This window comes from Thrips palmi, unplaced genomic scaffold, assembly GCF_012932325.1.
Source record: "Thrips palmi isolate BJ-2018 unplaced genomic scaffold, TpBJ-2018v1 HiC_scaffold_17, whole genome shotgun sequence".
NCBI lineage: Eukaryota > Metazoa > Arthropoda > Insecta > Thysanoptera > Thripidae > Thrips > Thrips palmi.
The window spans coordinates 7,496,771-7,523,763 of NW_023144626.1; the positions used below are offsets into that span (position 1 = coordinate 7,496,771).

Below are 26,993 nucleotides of genomic sequence, written 5' to 3' on the forward strand. Positions count from 1 at the left end.
CGCCGGCAGGCTCGTCGCAAAACAGCAAGCAGAGCAAAAAAGTCCGGTGGGCTCGGCAAATCGATTCCAGGGACACGCGCCTGGCTAGCGGGCTGGTTGCGAACAGTGCTTTTCGTCGCTCCGCGTCGCGCTCGCGGTGCGTCCCGCGAGGGTGCGAGTGAGACAGAGAGCGGTTGGGAGTCGGCCTGCAGGCAGGCAGCAGACTGATTCCGAGAGTCGGTCTGTCTCTCTCGCACTCGTGGGGCGTCCCGCGCGGGCGCGAGAGAGACAGCGCGACGAACACGACTCTCGGAATCAGTCTGCACTGCAGGGGGAAAGGAAGGGCAGCGGCGCTGGGTGTTGTTGGCGTTGTTGGCGTTGTTGGCGTTGACGGACGCGGATCTGTGGCAATTTAAAAGCGACGCGGCGGTCCGCGGCGCCGCAGTGCGCGGCCAGCGCGTCGGCTCGCATCAGCCACATCGCACCGCGTCAACGGCACCGCGTCGTCCACGACATGAAGGCCACCGCGCTCGTGCCCTTGCTGCTGGCCATCGCAGTCGGGGTAAGCAAGCCTCCGCCAACACCGAGGCGCGCCGAGGGCTCCTCCACTCAGCTCAGGAGTGTGCAGACGATTACTAATTACCAGTGGCTACCCAGGAAAATTCTAAAAAGGAAACTTTGAAATTTTGTCTGGTTAGGAGCAAATTTTGCCAATTTTGCAAATTTTTCACAAGAAAAAAGCCTCAAACATCGATTTAAAAAACAGCGAAAGTATCCAGTTTTGGCAGTGATTACTGGACGAAGTGTTTACACGACCTTTATAAAGGTGCGAGAGAGACAGAGTGATGCTACGAGTCTCCCAGGTCTGTCAGAGAGCATTTTGTTCGGTTTTGTCGTTGGTCTGGTTGACGAGCAGCAAGTAATTATATGATCACTAGGATGAAGCGGCGCCAGTGTGCTACATGCGCAGTGCAGTTGAACTCGCGCCGTTTCCGAGTTCATGTTTGCGACATGAAGGCCCGGCGCTCGGACCTGCAGTGGCGCGTCCTCTGCAAAACACAACAAAACCCGGCCGTGTTTTGTTTTCCCTTTCCAGACGCAGGTGGAGGAGGAGGAGGCCGTCCTGACTGCGCTGAAGGTGTGCAGCGAAGGCATCACTCCGTCGGAAGGTGAATCAAGTCATGCATCTCGCTGTTTAAAATTCGACCACGTGCTTTATTCTCTCTTTGTTTCGGCTTCCAGACGATCTCGAAGAAATCTCAAAAGGGGAACTAAAATCAGAAACTGCCAAAGTGAGTGCTACTGGATGAATTCCAAATAAAAAGCGTACACTCCTTTCTGAAAAAGGTTATTTTAATGTAATTTCTTTTTTTTCCCAGGCTGTCATAGCATGCTGGTTCAAGGGAGCGGAAGTGGTATGTATCAGCAATTGGCCTTTGAATGAAAACTTTGGGCGCACTGCTGTTCAGTGTCCCAACCTCGCGGAAGGCTCAGTGACCGTCAGTGACTTCCTGTCATCATTCCGCCCACTCACGTCCACCGGCGCTCTGCCGGTGAGGCCGCGAACTCATTAATTCAGTCCCCCGAGCGAATTCTCTTTTTTGTTGTTGTGCCATCTCGCTGAAGCGGCACACGTTGCGTCACATAAGCGCCGCCTGTTTTCAGATGAAGGATAAAATGCTCCACAAGGAAAAGACGGTGACGTTCCTGCGCGCCCTCACACCCGGGGACCCCAAGAACGACAACGTCCCGCTGATGCAGAAGCTCGCCGAGAAGTGCCACTCTCTGGGTAATTTATTTTTCTTCGTTTGACTCGATTGTGCACTGTTAAAACTAAAGTGTAACTCTATGCTTGAGTCAATCGTAAAGTTACGCTTGAAGACGTTACGCTTTAAATGAAGCATATGCTCTGGAAATCCCCCCCCCCCATGCATTTTGATAGGGGGAATCTTGGCGGGGATGAGCCTGCTATGCTTGATTGATTACGCTTGAAAACAGAGGGTAATACCACGCTTTAGTTTTACCAGTGTGTCTGTTGAATGAAATCCATTTGTCCCTCTGTGTGCTTGCTTTGCAGTGGGCCAACCCAAAGACGACGCGTCCGAGGTGGAGGCAGCCACCATCATCTACGACTGCCTGGTGCGAGAGGGACGAGCGGTGAGTAGTAAAGAGGCTGTCTCTATTTCACATGCGGGTCTTTGTAATTTACACGCTTAAATCCTTACGAAGTATTTTGAGCATACATAGTACAAACTAATTTCCTTTGTTACACGAAGAAAAAGTTCGTAAATTACGAAGTATTTCCCTTGTAAGCTTCTGTATGCTTAACATACTTTTTGTTATAACGCAAGCTAGTACTTTTTTTTACAATGGCTAAAATAGTTTGTAAGGTTTTCAGAGAGTACATTTTACACAACATGTTACGTCTCTCTCCCTTGCAGATGCGACTGACGCTGCAGGAGGGCAACGGTGCCGCCAACGCGACCCAGCCGAGCTAGTCGACCTCGCCACGTTGGTGGAGTGGAGGTGTCCACTCCGGTCCAGCGGAGCCGAGCGGAGCCTTTGCGGTAGGATGGGTTGCCCGCACGCCGGGCGCAGGAACCCGTCTGATTCACTCCTCCTGCTGTCACATGGCGGGGGCGGGGGTCGTGGGGGGCCCCCTTCCGGACACCTATTCGCAGGGAAGGCGCGCACAGAACCCTTTCAAAAAAACAGGAAAATGGCGGGAAGAAAGAGGAAATCAAAAGTTGTTGAAAAGATGGCTTACGTCGTTTTTCGAGAAGCAATCCATAATCTTCTTCGCCAGTGCCTCCCCCATGGCTGTCTCAGCTTCGACTGTCGAGGGAAGTGCAAAGAGAGGTATACAGCTCTGTGCCGAATGCTTCATTTTCAAGAGGCATTTACCCCAAAACCGGGAAGCGTCACACTTTTAAAATTCAGTGTGTGAATTGGTGTGACTTACGTTCAGCGCGGCACGCAGCAACAACCCTTGTGGCGTTGGCCACCCGATCCGGTTGAGATTTCCAAAAACTCTCTATTTGCGCCAAGGCTCCCTCAGCCGAAAACTTTCCGTCTGGTCCGACCTGCAAAGCGTGTCAGAGGTTAGAAAATGGGATGAACGAAGTCTTGCTTCAACGCAGGATAGGAAAGATGGTCCTTACCGTGCCGTCTTTTGTCATCAAGCAGTACTGTACCTGCAACAAAGAACACACAACAGAGAGTCGAATACACTATGCTGTGGGTGTGCGAGACTGAATTTGGCGATTTCAGTATCCTGGCATCTCTATAGGGGCAGTCTGGACCTCTGTCTTGTGCCTCTCACTGATTTTTGTCTCTTTTATGTGTTCACTCCAGGCTGCTTCACACACCGTACCTTCAACGTTGGGTCCCCACTCTTCCTGAACTCGTCTGCTGGGCGTCGCAGGCCGCAAGGACCCGGACAGGGCGCGTGCAACAAGACAGACAAGACCGTGAACGCCTAGGCGACTTCCAAACAGCTTCGTCGCTTCGTCTTTCTCGCACCTCGGAAGTAAGAGAGAGAGAGACAGAGCGACGAAGTCAGCGTCCAGGCCGCCTGCACCGAATCCGCCGCCATCCGCCGCCACGCCACTGTCGGGGACACCACCGGACACTCACCCTTGGTCATCCCCAGCTCGCTGATGCACTCGTCGAGGTTGTTGGCGTAGGCCAGCTCGGATGCGGACTGCGGCAGCGAAAGTTCAAAACAAAAACAACAACAACAAATACGACAATAGCAAAAGGGACACTGTTTCTCGTTATTCCGCGAAGTGCGGGAGACACTTGCCTGGGCGCCGGCCCAGTGGACCACGGCGGCGACTACCACCACGACGACGTAGGGGACGTGCATGTTGGCCGGAGGTCCAGGAGCGTGTGTGCGCACTGGTCCGCTCTGCAGCCGCTTTATAACCATCGTGGCCGTGGAGCGACTGGAGTGACAGCCCTCACGCCGCAATTAAGCCCGCCACTGACTGTGACCTGTCGCGCGGGAGGACGTCCCGACGTCCCCGCGCAATTTGAGTCCTTTTTCCAACAAAGCCGCGCAATGCCACAATGCTCGAGTGGCGACCATTAGACGGATTCCGTCCGAGAGTCGTGTTCGTCGCTCTGTCTCTCTCGCACCCACACGGGACGCCCCATGAGTGCGAGGGAGACAGGTCGGCGAAAACGACTCTCGGAATCAGACTACTGAACGCCCGGCTTGCGTCATCACTCCGTCCGCTCCGACACATTTACGCGGTAATCCAGCAAAGGGAAAACCTCGCGCTCAGTGGGGGGAATGAATGAGGAAGGGGTCCACTTTACCGCAGCGTGGCGCAGCGTGGCGCTGCGTGCGTACATTGTTGGTGACTGCGACGCACGGACGCACGCCCCATGCAACATACAGCATACATATATTCCGAGATCGTCTTCGTCGCTGTCTCCCTCGCACTCATGGGGCGTTCCTTGTAGGTGCGAGAGAGATAGAGTGACGAAAATGACTCTCGGAATCAGTCGTCTACAGGTGGACAACCGAGCCCGAGCCCACGCCTCCTTGCCACCCTGCCTTCCACCCATTCATGAATCTGACTTTCATATTAGCCCCGAAACGTGGACAATGTGTGGGGCTTTCACGCCCACAATTGAACCAATTTGACAGGGAGGCCGAACGCGACCCGACGGCCCCGCCGCCCCGCCCCGCCCCGCCCCGTCAGGCAGCCGAAGGCTCCGGCTCGCCACGGCCCGGCAGCGCGGCTCCGGCAAGAAAGTCGGTCAGTGTGTTTCTAGTGAGCTGGCTCGGCTCGGCTCGGCCCGGCCCGGCTCGGCCCGGCCCGGCTCGCGGGGCCAGCAGGGAAGGACCAGGCAGGCGTTTCCCGCGCACATCCACCTCGGCTTTGGCAAAGTCCCGGCGCCCCGAGCAACAAAATCACCTTCATTGAGTGCGAGAGAATGGGCCGGTCACCCTTTGGCGCGCAAAGCGCTCACGAAGGGCTTCTGGGCGCTGCTGGGCCACACCGGGCACCTCCCTCCCCCTCGCCGCCCTGGCCGCCCTGGCCTCCCCTCCCGGTCCCCAGCAGCCGCCGCGCCGGCCCCCACCGCGCCATCCGCCCCGCCCCGCCCCGCCCCGCCTCGCCGCGCCCCGACTTGGCGTACGGCACGGCGCGGCCCGCCAGTCAGTCAGCCCGGTCCCCACACCGCAACCGCACCTCGACGAGGGAGACGCGACAGAACCCGACACAAGCAGCGCGACGCCTGCATCGCTCTCTCTTTCTCCGCAGCACGTGTGTGGCGCGTGCAAGCCGTGCAAGCCGTGCAAGCCGTGCGACAGTGACAGTCAGTGTGTGTAGTGTAGTGCCCCGCCGATCTCACTGGATTACCTTTCGGATACCACACTCAACAAGCAGACCGACTGATCTTGCTTCAGGTGAGACCCGCGTGGCGTGGCGTCTCTTCCCAGAGCTCACGCGGGGGCGGAAGGGTTTGTGACCGGGGATGACGGGTTGAGTTGGTCGCCCGTTCAGGCATTCACTAGCGTGGAATCGTTAAAAAAATTACTATGTTCTTAAAAAGTTTTGTTGTTTTGACTTAATTGGACACTGATGAAAATATAATAATTATTCCCCATTTTCTGTCGTCGATTTCTTGCGCGAGGTCCGCTCGCTCGTGTGGCGTGCACCCGATCCCGATGCACGCAATGCCCCCGAAGCGGCCTGCCTTCGGCGGACTCGCTAAGTGATGCACTTTTTCTCGGCGCAGGCGGTGCACCAGTTCGTGCACCAAGCCGCCGTAAAAGTGCGAAGTGAAACGCGTGCCGCACTCATCGGCGGCGTGGCGCGGCGCGGCGTGCGTGCGGCATGCACGCGCCTCGTGTTTTATTAAACAATGCACTCTCGTTGCACCGGTACACTGTTGGCGGCGCAGGACCGCGCTTCTCCCCGCTCATCGAAGACCCTCGTGGAGCACGACGGCGATGAATCACCCCGGAGGACGGGTTCCGGAATTCTCGGCGGACGGCCGGACGGGTCCCGGCCGGAGGACCTGCTGGAGGACCTGCTGGAGGACCTGCTGGAGGTCCTCCGGGGACGTGAGGCCGCGCCTTAGGCCCTGGAGGACCGTGGGTCGGGGCCGCTGCAATGCGACCCCAGACGTCCCGCCTTCCCCCCACTTTTGGTCCCTTACCCGTCCACCTGGGCCCCCCCCCTCCCCTCCCTCGCCCCCTCGGCGCGCCAAAGCCTCGCCAGCAGGCCGCTCATTCCGAGGGGACGGTCTCTCTCGCACACATGCGGCGCCCCGTGTGGGTGTGCGAGAGAGACAGCCGGCAGGACCTCCGTCTCGGAATCGGCCCGTGTTGGCGCGTTGTGGCCGCATAACTGCATGCGAGACCGTGGGAGAGCCAGGCCAGGCGGCCAGGCTCTAGGCCAGGCCAGCCAGCACCGCACGCGTCCACTCCACTCGAAAATGGCAAACGGCCGGGGCGCCTGGGTGGCGCCACACCTGCCAATAACAATACAGTGTAGCGTGCCTGCCGATAGTGTCAGGCAGGCCAAACAAAACAAGCGCGAATCAAAAGCGCGCGCGCGTGGCCTCTGTTCGTTAGGGCCTTTCAGCAGGAGGAGCCGGCCTTCTGTCCGTCTGTCCCTCTCGCACGCGAAGGGCGCTCCGCCAGGGTGCGAGGGAGACGGAGCGACGAAGCATTGCTCTGAATCAGGCTGCTGGCGCAGCCCGGCTCAGCCCCCCAGTCAGTCACCCCGGCCCGCTGCGCCCCACGCCATGGTGTCGATAGGCGACGCTAGACGCCGTGGCCGTGCCGTCCCGTCACTCCGAAAAGCAGCACGGCAGCCGTTGGTTCCCGACGAGCTATCGCCAGCATCGTCAAACATTTCCAGGCCATTGTCTCCGGACGGGTGGTGGGGCGCGGCGGCTGCGGCGGCAGGGCGCGCGGAGCGGGGCGGGCAGGGCCCCGTGCTTGCTTTGGTACCCGACAGGAATAGTCGATGGCCGGACGGGGCGAGGCGTGGCGGGGCGAGGTGGTCCTGCCGGCGGTGGAGTGGGTCAGGTGGATTTAAAACAAGAAAGTCGGGTTCCCCCGGCGAGGCCGCTTAATGAGAGTTTCGCGTAACATTTATTCGGCCGCAAACGTGTCATCTGTGAGGAGTGGCTGCCCGGACCGGGCTGCGGGCTCTATTTCGGGTGCGCGGCGGGGGGTCCTTGTCGAAGATCTCGACGTGGTGTCCTTCATGGGGGTCCTCCTCGGGATCCTTCGGGATCCACCTCGGGGTTTTTGTCGGGGTCGTGAACCTCGTTGTGGACTTCGTCGCGTCCTCGTCGGGCGTCCCCGTCGGCGTCCCCGTCGGCATCCTCGTCGGCCTCCTCGTCGGGGGCGGCGATTAAAGGGGCCGGCAATGTGTGCCGCACTTTCCTTTTTGCCCGTCACGCGTAGTAAGTGTCTCCGCCGCCGTGCCGCGCGGGGCCGGCCTGCCTTGCTCGGCGTGCACGGCCTCCTCCCTCGTGCGTCGCGGCGTCGCGGCGTCGCGGCCGAAAACGCGCGCACCGCACCGCACGTCCGCCACTTGTCGCTTTCAAGGCCTGCCGGCGATACCCACGACGGCGGTCCTGCGGGCTGATTCCGAGCAGTGCTTTCGTTGCGCTTGTCTCTCTCGCACTGACGGGGCGCCCCGTTCGGGTGCGAGAGAGACAGAGCGACGAATCGCTAGTCGGAGTCAGCCTGCTGTGGGAGCGCGCCGCTCGGCCGATAATGAACCCTTTTCCTATTCACCCTTTGGAGTGCTGGGGCTGCCCGTGGGGCTATTGTCTCTCCCGCCTGGACGCGTCTGGCGTCAAGGACACGCCGCGGGGCGCCGGCGTCCATGGAGCCCGGCGGCCTATGGCGGCCTGGCGCGCGTCGTCACGGCCCGGCCGCGTCCCGCGTGCATCCTGCACCAAAGGTCGCGCCGCGCATCACAATGGAGCCCGTCCTGCCCGTCGGGCTGCCCGTCCTGCTGCTGGTGTTGGGTGCGGAGGAAGTCCCGGCAAGCGGCGATGAGCGGCCACGTGCGCAACGCGCTTGTTGTGGCAGACAAAAGACGCGCCGTATTTGCATCTGGTTGCGCAGGGCCGGGGCGGCGCTGCTGGGCGACGAGAGCGCCGTAGTGGTGGGCTGTCCCGTGGCGCTGGCCTGTAGTGCGGGACTGCCTACCCGGCCGGCCATTACCATTACCATTAAGGGCTAGACCACACATGATCGTATGCCGCAAGGCGCCGTGGCGGCGAGGCGGTGTGCGCGACCGCGGCATCCACCGCGGAACGCGAGCTTCGGCTTTTGATTGGTAAACGGCGACGGCGGTCGATGAGTGGCCTTTCGTCCGGACTGCTCGTCGGCCTGCTCGTCGGCCCGTCTGCCGGCGCGTCATTTTCGAGCCCCGCCGAGGGGGCAAAAACTCGGGATTTTCGTGTACACATGATTCGGAAAACGCAATGATTGCGCATGGTTTTAATTGATTTCATGGCTGATTTTGCCTTATTTCGCGACGCACCCAGGGTGATGTTGAGGTGATTGCGTGTGATTGTGTTCGGAACGAAATGATTTCAGACTGATTTGGCCTGGTTCGTGTGATTCTGCCTAATTTCGGTCGATTTAGTGATTTTGGCTGATTTCGGATTGCTTGATTTCGCGTGATTCTCAATGATTCGCGTGTGATTTCGGGGGCCGTGTACACATGATTGCGCGAGTTTTTGCCCCCTCGAGCCCCGCGGGCGATGGGCCTGGCGGCCCGGCCCGCCTGGAGGGCCGGCCCGCGGCGCCGCGGCGTGCCGTTGCCGACGGCGGCGGTGATTGACGTCGCCGAGCTTGCGGTGCCCGGCCTGCAGGCCTATCCCGAACCGTGCTTTCGTCGCTCTGCCTCTCTCGCACCCCCGGCGCGCCCCGCAGGGCTGCGAGAGAGACCGGCGACGAAAGCACGGTTCGGACTCCGCCTTCCGCGCGTTGAGGTTGGCGGGCACGTCGGCGAGAGGCCGGCGGATGATTGGACACGCTGCGGCGCCCCGCGAGCCCCTCCCCGCTGCGGTGTCAAAAGGCCCCGACAATTTGGCCGTCTGGAAGGCTGGAGGGGCTGGGCTGGGCAGAGCTGCAGGCCGATGCCGCTACTGACCTGGCTGACGGGGCATTCCTGGGGGTAGCCCTGGTACGCCCTGCCGGGCCCGCGCCGCCGGGTGCGGTCCGTTGCGTCCTTCCTTATCAGGACGACGACGAGGCCCGGCCCTCCAGAACGCCCTCAGCAGCCTGATTCCGAACAGAGGCTCCGTCGCTGAGTCTCTGTCGCACTAACGGAGCCCCCCACGTAGAAGTGCGACAGAGACACACTCAGCGATTGCGCGCGGAATCAGACCACGGCATTCCGATAGAGTCGAGTTACTTTGCCGTCGGCGACAAAGCCGGGCGTTTTGCAAATGTGTCGCAATGCGGCCGCTGCAGCGTGCTGGCCGCGCTGGCCGCCTGCATGCCGCGGTCGGAGCGGCCGAGCCTCGGCACTGTAAGGGTTTAAGGTGTGGCTAACCAAGTGCCGACGCGGACCGCGGAGCCGCGGACAGACACCGTTTACTGTTTTTCTTCCGCCACTGCTGGTTTCTTTTTCCTCCGCGCGCGGCCATCTGCCCTCTCGCTCGCTCTCCTCGACTTTTCATTGGCGGCGATAAAATCTCGGCGAAATCCTGCGGCGCCTCGCTTATCGCGGCGAGCTGCGCGCGGCCAACGGACTCGGCCGACAGTGACGGAGTGGACGCCACAACGCGGACGCGGCGCCGCAGGAACCTGGAGGGGCTCGCCGCCACCGCCTTGGCCACTGCCCTGCACATTGATTCCGAGAGTCTCTCTCGCACTCGTGGGGCGTCCCGTGTAGGTGCGAGAGAGACTCTCGGAATCAGTGTGCTGCTGCCTCCCAAACGGACGGAGAAAGGCGGCGATGGCCCGAGGCCCGGGCCGCGCGGTCCCCCGGGCGGGCGCCGCCTGCAGGCCGAAGCTGGCCGAAGCCCGACAGCGCCCCGTCTCTCTCGCACCCCTCCGGGACGCCCCGCGAGTGCGAGAGAGAACAGTGTGTCTGCTGCGACATGCCCCGAGGCCCCGAGGGGTTTGCGATGCGAGTCGAGTCGCCCGGACCAGTTCGAAGGAGCCGAGCCGGCGCGCGCGCCGAGCGACGAGCGGGCACGTAGTTGAAAGTTCGTCATCATCGCGATGCCTTCACCGCGAGAGCAGCCCGTCCACTCCACTGGCGGCGTGGCGGCGCGCTGCGGGATCAGGAGCTCATCGTCCACGTCGAACTCGCACTTCAAATCGTGCGAAGAATGGCCTTGGCGGACCCTCGGAGGAAGGGCGCCCAGTGCCGCGCTGCGCCGCCCTGCTCTAATCTCCGGCCGATACCCGCGGCAAACAAGCCGCCCCCCGCGCTGCACACCCACTACACTGCCAAACAGGCCCTGCACGCACAGGGACAGGCCGGCGAGCGGCCAATGCAACAATGGCCGGCCGGGTGCTGTTGTGGGTCGGCGGGCAGTCGGCACCGTTTTCTCGGTTTTCTCGGTTTTCTCTTGCAGCGCCCGCCTCGCCATGCTCGCCATACAGGCTCTTCGTGTCCGTCCACACAAAGCGGCCGGCGCGCAGTCAGAGACAGCCGCACCCGGCCACCGCCGCCGCCCGGGAAGTTCCAGTTCTCTGGAAGGTTCTTTTGAGAAGGCGTAGCGCGGACTCGCGTTGTCGGCGGCGTGCGTGGCGAACTGCTATGACAGCGTGGATCATCACCACGCCGGGCTTTCTCCCCGCCCCCCTCCTCGCCCGGCACGCGCTGCACCCCAAGGTCATCCCCACGCCCTAGGGCCCCAGGGCAGGGCCCCAGGGCAGCCAGCCGTCACGGCGAGGGAGACCGAGGGAGTGGCGGAGGAAAGGAAGTCGTCCAGGGGGGCGGGGAGGAGAGGCAGGGCGCCGGTGTTGTCGTCGGCGTGCTTTGCGCTCGGTTCGCGGCCACCGGGGCACCGCCACTGTATTGGGCGCTATAAAGCGCGGGATGCGGCGTCCCGTTACCGCCAGTCTTCGCAGCGATGTCTGTCTCTCTCGCACTCGTGGGGGCGTACCGCCGCGTTCCGCAGGGGTGCGAGAGAGACAGCGCGACGACGCCCCGTTTCGGAGTCTGCCTCGGCCTGCATGCCGCTGGGGCGACGGGCGGCGGCGTTGCTCGGGGCGCCGCGACGCCGACGCTAACGCCGCCGTCGGCGCCCTGGCCGTGTTCGACCCGCTTCCAGTGAAGGAAAGGAATACGCGCTCGGTGCTAGGCGTGCTCGGTTCACCACGCCGCCAAGGTCGGCTCGACACAGCGCGCCGCGAGCCCCTCTTTTTTTCCGCCGCGCTCTACCCGTGCGTTCAGGTCTCCTGGCTTGTGCCCGCGCCTCCCGCTCGCTCCGCGCTCAGACTTTCAATGAGGCTGCCGCCCGACACACCTGAGCACCGCGCCGCGCCACGACCGCGCCTTGTGGTGGGGCGGGGCGGTGCCCACCTGCACGACGGTGACAGTCCTGTGGAGCGGCCCGCAAGCCATACCTGGGCAAAAAATATTTTTGAGAGCATATATTAATTTTTATTAGAATTTTTTCTCTTTTTGGGAGGACTTTTCCCCGGCCTCATGCCACCTCAGGCCGGCCCTCTGCACGGGGTGCTCGTCGGCCTTCGGCGCGGTGCTGCCGCGGTGATATTTCACGGGGCGTGGCCTTCGGCGCGGCCGCCGGCGTGGCGCTGTGCCGGAGCGGTCTCTCTCTTTCTCTGTCTCTCTCTGTCTCTCTCTCTCTCTCTCTCTGTCTCTCCTTCTCGCGGGAATGCCTCGAGGATCCGTGAACGTCAGATTAGCAGCGCATGCACCGCCTCGGCTATCGAGGGGCGCTAATGGCTTTCCAAACGCCTTCTAATACGAGATTAATGGCCGCTGTGTCCGTCTCCCTCGCACTCGAGGGGCGCCCCGTCGGGGTGCGAGAGAGACAGAGCGACGAAAGCTCTGGTCCAAACCACACGGGGGCAGCGCACCGACAGAGAAAGGTGGGCGTCGTAAAAGAACAGCAACTTTTAGCAGCGCGGGACACTGAAACGAAATACACGTACGACGTCCGCCGCTCGAATCATATAATCACCGTTTCCGCCTGTGCGTGGCACTACACTCAAGTCGCATTTTTTGTTGTCGTGCCGGGGCCACCGCGGAAATCGTGCGACACAAACCAGTCCACTTACCATGATGCCCCTGGACGAGCCAGCGCTGCTTGCGCTCTGTGTCCGCAGCGCTAGACTGAGCCGTTATTACCGTGAGCACTACCACTACCAGTGTAGCGTGCCGCCGTTGCCGTTTTCGACACACATACAAGGCTCGCCTTGCTGGCTTGCCGGGCTTGCCCCACTTTTCATTTCCGAATGGCGTGCGATTGTCTAGCGGCACAAAAATCATCATCATCCTCGTCACTAAGCCGCTGCAAGGCTGCCGCGTCCGCGAGGCGGCGGCACGGCGGCACGGCGGCACGGCGTCGGACGGGAAAAAATACACACGCTTTGGTGTAATCCGGTGGCGAAACGCGGCGCCGCCAGCTGCAACAGCGGCGTCTCGACGCCTCGTAAGGACGAAGCGACGAAATTAATTATTCGCCGTTCGACACGCGGAGCGCGGCGCCCTGCCGATTTCGTCGCTCTGTCTCTCTCGCACTCGTGGGGCGTCGCGCAGCGCGCGTAGGTGTGCGAGAGAGACAGCCTGCAGGGCGTTGACGGCGACGACGGCGGCGTGCCGCGGGTAATGCAGTGGCGCGTGGTTGCGTCACCAGGCCGGCCCGCATCACTGCGCCGCCGCGCCCGGCCCGGCCGTCACCGCGGTGGTCATCGAGGGCCTGCGCCTCTCGGGGCTCAATCAAGGCACATCATCCTCGACATCATCCAGCACGGCCAGCCCGGCCGCATCCCGCGCGCTGCATAGCCTGCCGCGCCGCCGGCACGGGCGTGGCCGCGAGCCTGTTACGTGGACGACGTATCCTTGCCGCGCCGTGCCTTGCAGTGCCGTGCCTTGCAGTGCCGTGCCATGCCGTGGCTGCCACAGGACGCCGCGGCCCACCTAAAACACAACCGCACGCGGCCGCACGCTGCGCCATGGGTGTGTCCATCTCTCCCTCTCTGTCTGACCCATGCGAGCGAGCGGCCGAGCACTGAAGGAAGAAAATAAAAATTGCCCGGCAACGTACCGACGACTTGGACGGTGTACCAGCGGAGTGTTGCATCAACGGGTGGAGGCGCGAATTCTTCATAATCCCCTAGACCGCAAGACACAGCAGGAAGCCCCGGCCTACCCCCACGCACACCGGTCGGCCGGTGGCGCGAACGTCAAACTGGATCGGCCGGGAGTCGAACCCGGACCCGCTCGACTCGCTCTGCCGCCCGTTTCTCTGAGTGGCGCGCCGCTGCTGCCGCTGCAGCGACGGGACGGACCGGCGGACGGGCGCTTTACCGGGACAGCGCCCCGACAACCGTGCCCTCTCTCTCGCACCCCCATGGACCGCCCCACGAGTGCGAGAGACAGAGCGACAGAGCGACGACAGGGCGGTCGGCCGCGGGAACAGCTGTCTTCATAGCGCGACGTGGGGCCGGGCTGCCCGCGACGAGGGCCACTCTCACTCTCCCTGCACGGCGCTGCACGCCGGCACGCTGTAAGGAGCATCGCGCTGGTGCACTGCTCGGGCTGCATCCAGCCGCCCGGGGCGGCGCGAAACCAAGCGGCCGGAGCAACGGGCCGAGCGGCACGCCGCTTACCCGCTACCCGTTACCCCGGCGTGGTGCGCGGTGCGCCCCACCGGAGGCTCCGGGCTGGAGGAACAAACAGCTGCCTAGCCGACTTACTGTGTCATCGACACGGCCGGGATGCCTTCCGGGAGAGGGGCGGGGCGGGGCGGGGAGGACGAGGACGGCATGGCAGCGAAATTGCTTCCGAGATGGGGAAAGAGGGGCATGGACGGGACGGGCATGGAGGAGGGGAGCACCTCGCCGTGCCTCGCAGCAGCGGTGTCCGGTCGGCCGTCCGGCCGGCCCGTGTGGCTGCATGCCGGGGCCCGGGGCCCGGGTGAGGTGCGCTCTGCCGCTGCGCCACTGCGAGCCGCTGCCCGCCACGCTCGGCCACACTCCACCACGCCCCGCCCTGCGGTGGGCCTGCAGGCCGACGCCATGCAACCGATCTGTTTCCGGTCATCCTGGGCCCGGGGCCCACCGTGCGCCCACCGTGGGCCCACCGTGGGCCGTGCTGGCCCCACCAGCGGGACGAGCCCCCACCACGGCCCCGGCGCGGCCCCGCAGGGACTGATGGGCCCATTGTGAAGTGGGTCCCTTCTTAACACCTCCCTGGCGTTTGTCGCGTCCTCCTGGCCTCGTCAACTTCGTCATTTTTTTCTTGCGGTCTTTTCTTTTCTTTCTCCCTCGTCCGTCTTTTCTCCGGCTCACCGTGCTCCGCCGTGCTTCGGGGCAGTGGAGTGGGTCAGCACGCCTACGCCACTGCTACGCCACTGCGGGCACCGATTGGATTAGCCGCGCCCAATGGGGCTCCCTCCGCCCTCGGCCCCAGAGCGCCAAGTGTCGCCAGCGGCCCCCGCCTGCAGCCGCATTCCCAGCAGTGTCGCTCTGTCTCTCTCGCACCCACACAGGTCGCCACACGTTCGGTTCGAGTCCTGTTTAGCGGCTCTGGAGCTCAAAACGCGTCTAGAGTTTTGGCCGCCTCCACCGGTCTTCTGACCCACTGTGCACTGTGCGGCGTCCTGGGGACGTCCTGGGGGAGCAGCAGGGCTTCCTGAAGGCGCCCCCGCCGTCGTGCCCGGTGGAGGCGTCCGAGGCCCTCTCGATGCACCGTTAGCGACGCCCTTTGCTTCGGGCTCTGCCTCCACACCACTGGTTTATCTGTTGCGCTACTCCGCTACGCTGCGAGTCTGGAGGGGAGGGGGGGGGCGCGGCGCGGCGGCCCGCGCCGCTTTGCAAAATGTCACCGGTCAATGCCGTCTTGTCCAAGAAGGAGCGCCTGGAAACCTGCCGCGGAGCCGTGGCGAGCCGTGGGGGAAAATCGTGCCCGAGCCGCGGTTCCCTAACCTTTTCAACTATTCAGCCCGGAAAAATGCGAGTCCGGGTAGGCAGACGCTCCACAGTGGGCCAGAAGACCGTTGGAGGAGGTCAAAATCCCAGACGCGGTTTGAGCTCCAGAGTCGCTAAACAGGACTCGAACCGAACGTATGATCCCACCAATGGATTGCTCTCCGAACGAGGAATTCATTGGTGGGGTCACTCGCCCGGTTCGAGTCTTGTTTAGCGACTCTAAAGCTGAAAATGCGTCTAGGGTTTTGGCCGCCGGCGCCGGTCTTCTAGAGTATTGACTGAGAAATTTGAAAGAGAAAAGAAAAAAATTTGAACTCTACACCCCCTCCCCAGTCTTAATGGGGAGGCCTCCTGCTTTACTTCGGTGTTCGGGATGGGAACCGGTGCTATCAGGTACCTGGGGTTAATCCCGTCAGCGACCCAAGCGTTCGCCGGGGGACCCAGTAGGACCCCAAAGCTCAGGCAGCTGGGTGAGAGCACCCAGTACGAAGCTCTTTGAGGGGCGGGACGTAGAGTGAGACGACAGAGAGACAGAGAGAGACTCAGACAGAGAAGAGGTTTGGTGGGAGCTTCTTGTTTTCGTAGGGTTGGTTGTGTACCCCATGGTACCCCCACTGTCCGGCGCTCCCGTACCGAACATACAGCGTTTTAGGCCAGCTTCAAAGGACTTATCATCGCCTCCCCGACGGATCGAGGAGGCACCACCCGCAACCACACACCGGGTGGTCTGGATTGATGGATCAAATACGCCATCGCTCCAGTGCCGAGGCCAACCCGCCGAAGCGGATTGCTTTTTAGACACCCACAGCGGAGTGGCCAGGTGAATGTGACTCTGACCACTACGCTATCACGCTTGTACGTCTGGCAGCGTGTTGGACGACGGGTTTGAGTTGCAGTGGGAGGAAGGCAGTCGAAAAATGTAACGAAATGATGAGATTCGATCCCCGGACCCCGCCACCGGGATCACACGACTATACGCTCTCGGCCACCACGGCCCATGATGAGGGGACCGGCGTGAGGTGGGTTCTTGACGCAACAGGACTCGACTGACCCGGTCAAAATTTCGCAAGAAGTTGGGGGAGTCGAACCGCCGACCCTAGTATTGGGAACCGAAGCCTCTACTCCCTGGACCACCACATCCCATGCTCGGAGTGGGCTCACGTTCACGGGTTTCAACCGCACTGGGTGAGGCAGTAAAATTAAATGGAAATATTTGTTAGGAGTCGAACCTCCGGCATGTGAGTCTGTTGCACACGGCTCCGCTCGGATGGCCTCGAACCACCACCCTTAGGATAGTAAGTCGAAAAAACGTATGTGACGCTGGTATTCGAACGCCCGCCTGCGGTAACTCGATCCGACGTCTCTAACCTCTCGGCTATCACAGCAGTTGTGAAACGCGACGGATCATCTGCTTTCATTAACGTTCGTTGAATGAGATTTTTTTGTACGTTTTGCTTTTCTCTTCGGCCGTGTCGCTGTGTGACTTGACGCTTTGCTTGTTTTGTTCCCAGGACGTTGATGTGGCCGGGGGATGGAGTCCGGTCGCGGTAGATGGTGGCGGGGCTGGGTCGTCGGCGTCCGGGTGCTGCTGGCACTCGCGACCCTCTCGGCCTGCTCCAGGACGGCGCTGGCGCTACCAGGTACAGTCCTATCAGCAATCGCCGGCCGCGTTGCGCGTTGCGTTACTCGTTAGTCTTCCTAACCTAACCTGAAAAAGGTCGCGACTGCAATGAAAAACCGTTGTTATTCTGGTCGACATCAGGCTTCACACCCAGCGGGATGAAAACGGTTCGCGGACTCGGAAAGAGGAGAAAAAAGAGCGCGCAAAAAAGGCGCGCAGCGTGCACCGCTCTGTAGTCCGCGGCCCGCGGGAGGAGCGGGGAGGGGCGGGGAGATGATGAAGCCCTGATAGGGGGCGAGAACTTGTAAGCGGTGCGTTCCCCAGTGTGCTGCTCTCGCGGTCACAGGGAAAGCGAAACGCAGCGCATACACTCACACACTGGCAGGGAGATGAAGGAGGTTTTTCGAAGGCCGCTGCCCGCTGCCTGCAGGGGCAGTCCACCAATAAAAACGGAGCCACTCTTATGCAGTGGTCACCGACTTGTCACACGACTCTTTCTCTCCTTAATTGATTTATCGCTGACAAGAAAGCGGTTCCATCGGCGAGTCGCCCGGAGACAAGGACGAGACAGGCCGACTGAGAGTCGTTTTCGTCGCTCTGTCTCTCTCGCACTCAGGGGGCGGTCCCTGTAGGGGCGACAGAGACAGAGCGACGAGAACGACTCTCAGTCTGCAGGAAAGCAGTGGCGCGGCAGGGGCAGTTGCAGCGGCGACTGCGTCGCGTCGGAGAGCTCTGGGATTGCATATGCCGAGCGTGACGCGTTTGTCGTCAGTGACGCGTATATGGGAGTCGCGGGGCCGAGGTCGCGAGGGCTCGGCGAGGACGCCCGTTGCGTTAATACGCCGGGCTGGGCTGGCCCGGGCTGGCTGGCCGGCAGAAGCGCGAACGGCCGTGGCGCGCCGTCGACGTGCCCGCCGTGCCGTGCCGCGCCGTGCCGCGCCACGTCATGGGGCCGGTGAAAGCAGCCGGAACAACGACACACAGGATCTCTCCGTTGAACCGAACTCGAGCCAAAGCGAAAAGCACCTCGCCAAAGAGGAGTGTGTCTTGGCGGGGCGCGGCGCGGAGGGGCGCGCGACCCGGCGCCGGGGCCGGGGCCGGGCGGGCGCCAGGGACGCCCGAGTGCGTCACCGCCACCACACAGTTTCGCCGTCGCCCGCTCGGTCCAGTCGAATACAATGGGGACGGTGGCAAAAACGGAGTACTCCAAACCTGAGTCACCGCGAAGCCGGAAGTGAGGAGCGCATGCCTTCGGCCATTCGGCGGCAGTGGCGGCGGCAGTGGCGGCGCATCCGCAGAACGACGGCCTGCACCTGCCGACAGCCTCCGAGCACACTCCCTTGCAGGGCTTGCAGGCGACAAAAGCGAGAGGACATAACCACTCGAGAAATACCGTGCCCCCTGGAGCGCTCCAAATCTCCGAAAATCCGAAATCTTTTCCGAAAAAGGCAATGCTCCGCTGTGGCGATGCGCTTTCGGTGTGGCGACGACCAAAAAGGCTGGGCTCACACTGTGAACCCATCGCCAGAGTGACATGTGCCGTGGGGGGTTCACAGCTGTTGTGAACCCATCGCATTCAACGTGTTAAGACCATCCCGACGCGTCTGTGCGGACACGTCGCCACTTCCTTGACGCCCTCCTTGACGCAGGCGGCGATGACGGCGCCGACGTGGCCCCCTCGGCGGAGGCCTGCTCCGGGCACACCTGCCGCATGCTGTGCGCGTACGGTTTCGCCACGGACGAGAAGGGCTGCCCGCTGTGCCGCTGCTACGACCCATGCTCCGAGATCAAGTGCTCTGGGTCGCTGACGTGCCAGCTGGAGGAGGCGGCCTCCTGCAGCCGGCCGCCCTGCCTGCCCGTGCCCACCTGTAAGTACGACGCCGAGGCACAGTGCGATAATCCGGCTTAGTTTGGAAGCAGTATTGTCTCAAAGTTGATCAAAACGGTCACAAATGTCTGTGAGAAATCGTGTTTTGGGCCGACTTTAAGCATCTACTGCGTCTGATCCAAGGCGGTATATCGTCCTCCTTCAACGGGCAATTGGTCTTTGGACCTTCCTTTTGCATGCCTTTGTTACGGAAAGCGATTATCTGCCTTAGTTTGGGAGCAGTATTGCCGCAAAGTTGATCAAAACACGATTTTTCAGACATTTGTGACCGTTTTGATCAACTTTGCGGCAATACTGCTCCCAAACTAAGGCAGATAATCGCTTTCCGTAACAAAGGCATGAAAAAGGAAGGTCCAAAGACTAATTGCCCGTTGACGGAGCACGATTTCCCGCCTCGGATCAGACGCAGTAGATGCTTAAAGTCGGCCCAAAACACGATTTTTCACAGACATTTGTGACCGTTGTGATCAACTTTGCGGCAGTACTGCTCCCAAACTAAGGCAGATAATCGCACTCCGTAACAAAGGCATGAAAAAAGAAGGTCCAAAGACCAATTGCCCGTTGACGGAGGACGATTTCCCGCCTCGGATCAGACGCAGTAGATGCTTAAAGTCGGCCCAAAACACGATTTTTCACAGACATTTGTGACCGTTGTGATCAACTTTGCGGCAGTACTGCTCCCAAACTAAGGCAGATAATCGCACTCCGTAACAAAGGCATGAAAAAAGAAGGTCCAAAGACCAATTGCCCGTTGACGGAGGACGATTTCCCGCCTCGGATCAGACGCAGTAGATGCTTAAAGTCGGCCCAAAACACGATTTTTCAGACATTTGTAACCGTTGTGATCAACTTTGCGGCAGTACTGCTCCCAAACTAAGGCAGATAATCGCTTTCCGTAACAAAGGCACGCAAAAGGAAGGTCCTCCGCCAATTGTTCCTCGCCTCACGCTCGCCGCTCTGCCCGCAGGCAAGAAGGGTCGCAGCCTGGACAACGTGTGCCCCGCGGGCGCCCCCCTCACCATGCCCGGCAGCGGCGTGCCCCCGAGGCCGTTTCTGTGCGGTCTGAGCCCCGGCCAGCCCCGCTGCCCGCCGCTGTTCGAGTGCTCCGTGCAGCCAGGTGAGCGAGTGGGTCGGTGACGCACAGTGGGCCAGAAGACCGGTGGAGGCGGACAAAACTCTAGACGCGTTTTGAGCTCCAGAGTCGCTGAATGGGACTTGAACTGAACGTGTGACCCCACCAATGGATTCCTCGTTCGGAGAGCAATCCATTGGTGGGGACACACGTTCGGTTCGAGTCCTGTTTAGTGACTCTGGAAGCTCAAAACGCGTCCGGGGTTTTGACCGCCTTGTCCCACTGTGTGACGTCGGCGAGGCCGCGGAGCCACGCCGTGGAGGTAGGCTTCCCCTCTGACGGCGCTGCGCGTGTTGCAGGCAACGACTACGGCGTGTGCTGCCCGGGCGCGGCGCGGCTGGACAAACCCGGCGCGTGCCCCGCGCGCGGCGAGGCGCTGTGGTCCGACCCCGCGGAGGACGCGTGCGGCCCCGGCTGCCGCGGGGACCAGGACTGCCCCGGGCCCCTCAAGTGCTGCGACAGCGCCGAGTGTGGCGGCAGCGCCTGCACGCCGCCCGCCAACCTGACCGAGTGCCGCCAGCTGCGGCAGCTCGCCGTGCAGCTCTCCGTGTCCGAGCGCGAGGGCCGCGGCTACGTGCCGCAGTGCGACCCGGTGACGGGGGCCTTCCGGCCGCGCCAGTGCAGCCGCAACGGGCGCGTGTGCTGGTGCGTGGACCGCGCGGGCAACAAGAGGCCCAACTCCATGGCGACCAGCGCGTCCGTGCACTGCCTGCCGCACGCCCTGGAGGAGGCCCGCGCCGCCACCGGCCGCGCCATCGGGGGCTCCCCGCCCGAGCAGCGCTGCACCACCTCCGGACGGTGTGCTCAGGTACGTCGTCGTTCATGGCGGTCACGCTGAAGTGCGTGCTCCAGGTGAACACAAGCTCCTTGTGGTGCCGCAGGTGTGCGAGCTGGGCTTCCGCGTCGGCGCCGACGGCTGCCCGACGTGCGAGTGCGACGACCCGTGCGCGGGGGCGGTGTGCGGCGCGGGCGAGGAGTGCGTCGCGGAGCGGGCGCCAGACTGCGACGGCCCCCTCTGCAGCGCCACCCCCATCTGCAGGCCTGTCCGCGCCCAGCCCGCGCGCCCCGCCAGCAACCTCCCCGCCAACAACCTCCTCGCCAAGGACATCCCCGCCAAGGACATCCCCGCCGACAGCGTCCCCACCGACGCCGTGGTGGTGAACGCCGCCCCGACCGAGAAGAGCGTCACCGCGGACTCTTCCGCCGAAGTCTTCGTCAAGGAGATGGAGGACGACGCCATGATGGACGAGGAGGAGGACCGCCCCGCATCCAGTAAGTGTTTCAGTTGCCAATTTTGAGTGCGATATGCGGCGATTTGCATCAAGCGCCGTCCAGGTCAAGACAAAATACAATTTTACGGCATCATCTACTCTTTGAGCGGTTTTTAAGTCTATCATGCCTATGTCACCCGTTGCTCACCCTCACCCTTCCCTTGACAGTGTGCGAGTACCTGCGCGACTTCCGCGACAAGATGGAGGGCACCCGGGACGGCATGTCGCTGGCGCTGCCGCCGCCGTCCTGCCGGCCCGACGGCTCCTTCAACGACACTCAGTGCGAGGCCGGCGCCTGCTGGTGCGTGGACAGCTTCGGCTCGGAGATCCCCCAGACGCGCACCAAGGGCGCGGCGCCGTCGCCGGCCTGCCTCGAGGTGCGCGAGTCGCTCACCTGCCTGGACCTGACGTGCCGCCTGGGCTGCGAGTTCGGCTTCACGCTGTCCCCGGACACGCGCTGCCCGCTGTGCGAGTGCCGCGACCCCTGCGCCGAGGCCAAGTGCGGCGCGGACGCCGAGTGCCACGTCGTGGACGTGGCCTGTGACGCCGAGTACTGCCCGCCCGTGCCCGCCTGTGAGTACATACCCACTGTGCCACTGCGGCTTTGCGGCGACCACCTCGCCGACGACGCCTCGACCTCGACTCACACGCTCTTGTCGTCCTGCAGGCCTCCCGAAGAAGCCCGGCCAGTGCCCGTACCTGGTGCCCGTGAGCGCCGGGTCGTGCGACTACCAGTGCCGCTCCGACTACAACTGCAACGAGACCGCCAAGTGCTGCTCCAACGGCTGCGGCACCCAGTGCATGCTGCCCGTCGTCATGACCGAGTGCCAGCACCGGCGCGCCATCCTGCAGGTGCGTGACGCGGCCACCAATGTTTCGAGGGACTTTTAAATGTGCTCGCTATATTGATTGACGTACCGTTCCCCGCTTCCAGCACGAGTCGCACGAGTCCGGCATCCCGGCCAGCAAGCTGTGGGTGCCGCGGTGCAGGGAGTCGGACGGCGCCTACGAGGAGGCGCAGTGCCACCCGGGCACCGGGCAGTGCTGGTGCGTGGACGACCACGGCCAGGAGGTCCCCGGCACGCGCACGGAGAACGCCCAGCAGCCCGACTGCCAGGCCGGCGCCCGCAATGGTGAGTTGTTGTTGTTGCTGCTGCTGCTGCTGCTATTGCTGTTGCTGTCCGTGGATCTTGCGAGTGCTCACTGTCCTTTCCCTCACGCGGCGCCTGTCCCGCAGGCATGGCAGCGTGCCCCGACCTGCGCTGCGACCAGGCCTGCCCCCACGGCTACCAGCTGGACGGCCGCGGCTGCCCGACGTGTCGCTGCAGGGACCCCTGCCAGGACTTGCAGTGCCGCGGTGAGGGCGAGGCCTGCCGCATGGTGCGCGTGCAGTGCGCCGACCCTCCCTGCCACGCGGTCAGTCTTCTTCTTCTTCTTGGCGGCGACGCCAATGTCGTTCACTGCAGACTGATTCCGAGAGTCGGTTTTGTCGCTCTGTCTCTGTCGCGCCCCTGCGGGAGGCCCCACAGGTGGGAGGGAGACGGTGACGAAACCGACTCTCGGAATCAGTCTGCTGGCGTTTGTCTGACGCGAGTTGCTGAACGTGTCTGGTCCCCGCAGGTGCCGATGTGCCTCCCCCGCAGGGAGAACCCTTGCCTCGCGGGCCAGCCGCTGCAGCAGCCGGGCTCCGCCAACGGGCTGTTCTTGTGCGGCCCGAGCGGCGAGGCGTGCCCCGCCAGCCACAAGTGCGAGCTGAGCCCCCTGGGGGAGTACGCCGTCTGCTGCCCCAAGCCACGTGAGTACTGAGTAGCACACTGCAGGCTTGTTCCGAGCACTGCTTGTCGCTCTGTCTCTCTCTTTCAATCTTGCGGGACGCCTTATGAGTGCGGGAGAGACAGAGCGACGAAAGCAGTGCTCGGAATGAGCCTACTGTCTCTCTCGCACTCGTGGGGCGTCGCGTGTTAGCGCCAGCGCGAGAGAGACGGGAGCCGCAGTAGGAATAAGCCTGCTGACTAGCGCCGGCCGCGCCGCGAGCGGTAGGCAACTCATTCGACAGCGACGTCGGCGAGGCGGTGGCCGCCAGGGCGCTCTGCGGGTCCCAACTCGGACGCGTCTCTGAACCGATTGAATTTCCTTCTCCAGGCGACGTGTGCTTCGAGCCCGTGCTGAAGGGCCCCTGCGAGCCCGGCGTGGAGCGCTGGCGGTTCAACCCCGAGCGCAACGCGTGCGAGCTGCTGCAGGCCGGCCAGTGCGGCGCGGCGCACAACGCCTTCCCCGACAAGGACATGTGCAACAAGGTTTGCCCAGGTGAGTGCCCCGGTCGACGACGAGGACGACAACGCACAGTGGGCCAGAAGACCGGTAAAGGTGGCCGAAATTCTAGACGCATTTTGAGCTCCAGAGTCGCTTATCAGAATTCGGACCGAACGTGTGACCCCACCAATGGATTGCTCTCTGAACGCGGAATCCGTTGGTGGGGTCACACGTCCGGTTCGAGTCCTATTTAGCGACTCTGGAGCTCAAAACGCGTCTAGAATTGCGGCCGCTTCCACTGGTCTTCTGGCCCACTGTGAGTCGACGATGAGGACGACGACGTCAACGAATCTGAGGCGTGTCTCAACGGTTCCTTGCCCCGCGTACAGTGCTGAGCCAGTGCGAGCGACTCCGCGAGAAGAACCAGAAGGCGGCCGACAAGTACAAGAAGTGGACCTTCATCCCGCGCTGCTCGGCCGAGACGGGCGCCTGGCTGCCGCTGCAGTGCCTCACGCAGGTGGGCGTGTGCTGGTGCGTGGCGCCGGACGGGCAGCCCATCAAGGGCACGCTGACGCGCGACGCCAACCCCACGTGTCCCGCGTCGTCGTCGCGCTCCTCCAACCGCCAGGCGCGTCGCCGCCACGACCCCCACTGGGCGGACGAGAAGGACCCCGAGCTAGGTGAGTTGAACGCCGGGCAGTGGAATTGCCAGAGGACCGAAGAGGCGGCCAAAGACGCGTTTTGAGCTTCAGAGTCGCTAAAGGGAACTCGGACCGAACGTGTGACCCCACCAATGGATTCCTCGTTCGGAGAGCAATCCATTGGTGGGGTCACACGTTCGGTCCAAGTCCTGTTAAGCGACTCTGGAGCTCAAAACGCGTCTAGAATCCGCCTCCACTGCCTTCTAGCCCCTTGTGCGCCGGGCCGGCCGACCGGCCACCCCAAGCGTGGCGGGACGCGACCGGGCGAACGGGTTTGCTGGACGGATTGGTGCTCATTAGGACTTGATGCGAGGGTATTAGCGACGTCGACGGCGATCGTGTGATAATCGGCCCAAGCCGAGATGGGAACCGGAAGGAATGCCGGAAACGAGATCCGGTGAGGCAGCGCTGTCGGCGCGCTTCAATCTCGCTCGCGCTTGATGTGGTTCAAGGCCGTTCGACGACTCGTCGATACCCGAAGCTCACTTCAGGTTTTTATTGGGGCAGCGCGGTGTCGGCGATGCTGGGACGATATTTCGCCGGCCAGACCGGGCCACGGCCTTTCCTTCCCGCTTTACGGTGTCATGTTTATGCTCGTGCCACAGCCATCGCCAAGCTGCTGCGCGGCCTGGACCCCGCCGTGGCCGAGCTCCTGCAGCAGCACATGGCCCCCGACGTGGAGGCCCCCGTCGTGGAGGCGCTCGCCGGGCCGCCACTGCCCGTGTCGCTGCCCATCCCACCGGAGCGCCGCACCCGGTGCCACGCGCTCCGAGACCGCGCCGTCGACGAGGCCTCCGCGCTGCAGTGTGACCACAACGGAGGGTGAGTACGGCTGGGTGCTCACGGTGTGCTGCCCGAGGCGCTTCTCGTTGCTGACTGGCGCGTTGTGCTCAGGTTCGCGGCCACGCAGTGCCTCCCCAAGGACGACCCCGACGCCGAGTGCTGGTGCGTTGACGAGGCCGGCAACCAGCTCGCCGACACCACCACGTTCAAACGCGGCGCCCAGATCTGCCGTGAGTACCTGCAACGCCGCGTGAAACCTTTCAAACGCGTGCTGTGTTTTGTATCGAGAAAAACGCCTTGCAGTGCCAACGCCCATCGAGGCCGTGGAGGTGTCCTTGGGCTTCCTGGGCGAGCCCGGCGTGGTGGACTCCGCCGCCGAGCCGCGCGTCCTGGACGCCGTGAGGGCCTTGCTGGCCAGCCTGAGCCAGGCCACCGCCAGCGCCACCAAGGCCGCCACCAGGCACGAAGGGCTGCGCGTCACCTTGAGTCCGGGCAGGGCGGTGGCGTCCTTCACCCTGCACGGCCCCGGCAAGGTGGACACCGCGTTCCACCTGGAGGAGATGGTGAGTCCCGCACACGAAGAACACGTCTTATAAATTAATGTCTAGGACTCTCACAGTCATAAACCAATAATTAATTAAAACTTAGCCTTGACTGGTGGACCGGTGGTTTAATCGAGTCTTCCGTGTGACCAGGTCAAGTCCGGCGCGCTGAGCGTGGGCCACGAGTCCGGCGCCGCGCTGGTGGCCGACATCACCCAGTCCCGCTTCAGCCACAGCGCGGCCGCCCCCAGCCTGGCGGGCGAGGACGCCTCTGCGCACCTGGGCGCCGTGGCGCTGCAGCACCGCGAGATCGTGTCCGAGTCCACCGTGCCCGAGTCGTACCACACCGCCATCCTGGTGCTGAGCGCCGCGTCCGCCTTCGTGATCGTGATCCTGGCCGTGCTGGCGGCGCTGTACCGCCGCCGCATGCTCCTGTCGGCCAAGCAGCAGGCCGCCATGGACGTGGACGACGATCGGTTCGGCCTCGGCCCCGGGGCCGGCGCCGGCGAGCCCGTGTACGTCGTGAGGCTGCCGTCGCCGCCGCCGCTGGACCGCCACGGCAGGGTGCTGGGCGTCAACCTCGGGGTGCCGCTCGCGCAGGAGGACATCCCCATCAAGAGCTGAGCGGGCCGCGAGGCCCCGCGCCGTCACACTACGCTGGCCGTGTTGGTGTCGCCGTCGTTCGCTCTTCACACGAGTGTGGCATGACGTCGACACCAGCACGTGCCCGCCGTGGCCGCGTCCGCCAAAGTCGAAGCGCGAAGCGCGGTGCGCCGCTTTGGCGAGCCCGCCCCGCTCTGGCCAGCAATGGGGTGCGGACACGAAATCGACGCCTTTTCCACGAAAGCCACGTCGAATCTGCGTCGAACCCGCGTAGTTTCCACTCCCCGTTTCTCCGAGTTTCCTTCCAACAAACGCGGCCACAGGCCTCGGCGGATGCATGCAATTTCGTTTCAAAGTCAAGATAAAAGCGAGTCGGCTTGTCCGTACTGCCGCACTCCGTACGGCCGCACTCCGTACTGCCGCACTCCGTTCTGCTCGTCACGGAAAGCGGATCCAAACACCTGATTCGGCGTGCGTCAAGACCTCGAGGGGTTGTAGCGCTTCACATTTCGAGTGCCGATGCCCGCGCACGCCGTGTCGGCAACACAGGGCGAGAAGAAATAGCAGCAGTCCAAATTTGTATTGTAAAATTAGATATCGCTACTTAATGTCATTGTAAAATACCCGAAACATTGTAAAATGGTCACCTGTGTATAAAGAACAGTAGTGATTAAGTGAGTCATTACAGTGAATGGACGTAGGTGTGTGATGCGTGAATGAGTGTGCGTGTGTGAGTGACTGTGGGTGTGTGGGTGGATTTGGCATGCTTAAAAGGTACAGACAATGTGGCAGTAATCAACTATAAATAACTGCCTTTGTCTTAGAAAGTTCAAAATTTCCCCCGGTATCCCAAAAAAAAGGCATCAAAATTTAACTTATTTGCACCTGTGGCAACCCCCACAGAAGGTTTTACTTGTTAAAATATTTGGCAACAATGGTCGATAATAAGGGGACCTCTTAGTTATTTATTTTTGTAGTGTACCACTTCTTCATGTCATTCCTTGCCTCGTACCAGATACTGCAATGTAAACAAAACATTGCGAAATAAAGACTTGATAGTACTCTTTATTAGACGTACGCGTGTACA

General features: G+C 62.4%; 3 protein-coding genes across 3 annotated transcripts; 2 read left to right on the forward strand and 1 right to left on the reverse strand.

Annotated features, from left to right (window-relative positions):
* The first annotated feature begins 429 nt into the window (after positions 1-429).
* Positions 430-3,743, forward strand: LOC117643767. The gene is made up of 8 exons (XM_034382841.1): positions 430-541; positions 1,076-1,148; positions 1,222-1,271; positions 1,359-1,394; positions 1,645-1,768; positions 2,057-2,136; positions 2,421-2,546; positions 3,334-3,743. Exons 1-7 carry the CDS (start codon positions 494-496, stop codon positions 2,475-2,477), a joined length of 468 nt encoding a protein of 155 aa, XP_034238732.1. The 5' UTR covers positions 430-493; the 3' UTR covers positions 2,478-2,546; positions 3,334-3,743.
* Positions 2,142-4,041, reverse strand: LOC117643766. The gene is made up of 7 exons (XM_034382840.1): positions 3,785-4,041; positions 3,616-3,682; positions 3,353-3,387; positions 3,141-3,173; positions 2,942-3,062; positions 2,747-2,814; positions 2,142-2,650 (listed from the first exon to the last, which is right to left on the reverse strand). Exons 1-7 carry the CDS (start codon positions 3,908-3,910, stop codon positions 2,606-2,608), a joined length of 495 nt encoding a protein of 164 aa, XP_034238731.1. The 5' UTR covers positions 3,911-4,041; the 3' UTR covers positions 2,142-2,605.
* A 1,072-nt stretch (positions 4,042-5,113) lies between these two features.
* Positions 5,114-26,993, forward strand: LOC117643760. Its single transcript, XM_034382834.1, has 17 exons — positions 5,114-5,401; positions 16,624-16,752; positions 18,383-18,601; positions 19,589-19,738; positions 20,053-20,561; positions 20,635-21,025; positions 21,193-21,597; positions 21,692-21,876; positions 21,959-22,157; positions 22,262-22,440; positions 22,645-22,819; positions 23,167-23,331; positions 23,667-23,957; positions 24,584-24,800; positions 24,873-24,991; positions 25,065-25,324; positions 25,457-26,993. The coding sequence occupies exons 2-17, from the start codon at positions 16,644-16,646 to the stop codon at positions 25,925-25,927; spliced, it is 4,044 nt and encodes a 1,347-aa protein (XP_034238725.1). The 5' UTR covers positions 5,114-5,401; positions 16,624-16,643; the 3' UTR covers positions 25,928-26,993.

Excerpts from the sequence above, each read along its gene's own strand:
- LOC117643766 (XM_034382840.1), bottom strand. The coding sequence starts at position 3,910 with ATGGTTATAAAGCGGCTGCAGAGCGGACCAGTGCGCACACACGCTCCT. Across the intron at positions 3,388-3,615 it reads CGAGCTGGGGATGACCAAGG|ACGAGTTCAGGAAGAGTGGG; the intron begins GTGAGTGTCCGG and ends GACGCCCAGCAG. Across the intron at positions 2,651-2,746 it reads ATTGCTTCTCGAAAAACGAC|GTGTCCGGAAGGGGGCCCCC; the intron begins GTAAGCCATCTT and ends CCCTGCGAATAG.
- LOC117643760 (XM_034382834.1), top strand. The coding sequence starts at position 16,644 with ATGGAGTCCGGTCGCGGTAGATGGTGGCGGGGCTGGGTCGTCGGCGTC. Across the intron at positions 23,332-23,666 it reads GTGCAACAAGGTTTGCCCAG|TGCTGAGCCAGTGCGAGCGA; the intron begins GTGAGTGCCCCG and ends CCCCGCGTACAG. Across the intron at positions 24,992-25,064 it reads ACGCGGCGCCCAGATCTGCC|TGCCAACGCCCATCGAGGCC; the intron begins GTGAGTACCTGC and ends AACGCCTTGCAG.
- LOC117643767 (XM_034382841.1), top strand. The coding sequence starts at position 494 with ATGAAGGCCACCGCGCTCGTGCCCTTGCTGCTGGCCATCGCAGTCGGG. Across the intron at positions 1,272-1,358 it reads TAAAATCAGAAACTGCCAAA|GCTGTCATAGCATGCTGGTT; the intron begins GTGAGTGCTACT and ends TTTTTTTCCCAG. Across the intron at positions 2,137-2,420 it reads TGGTGCGAGAGGGACGAGCG|ATGCGACTGACGCTGCAGGA; the intron begins GTGAGTAGTAAA and ends TCTCCCTTGCAG.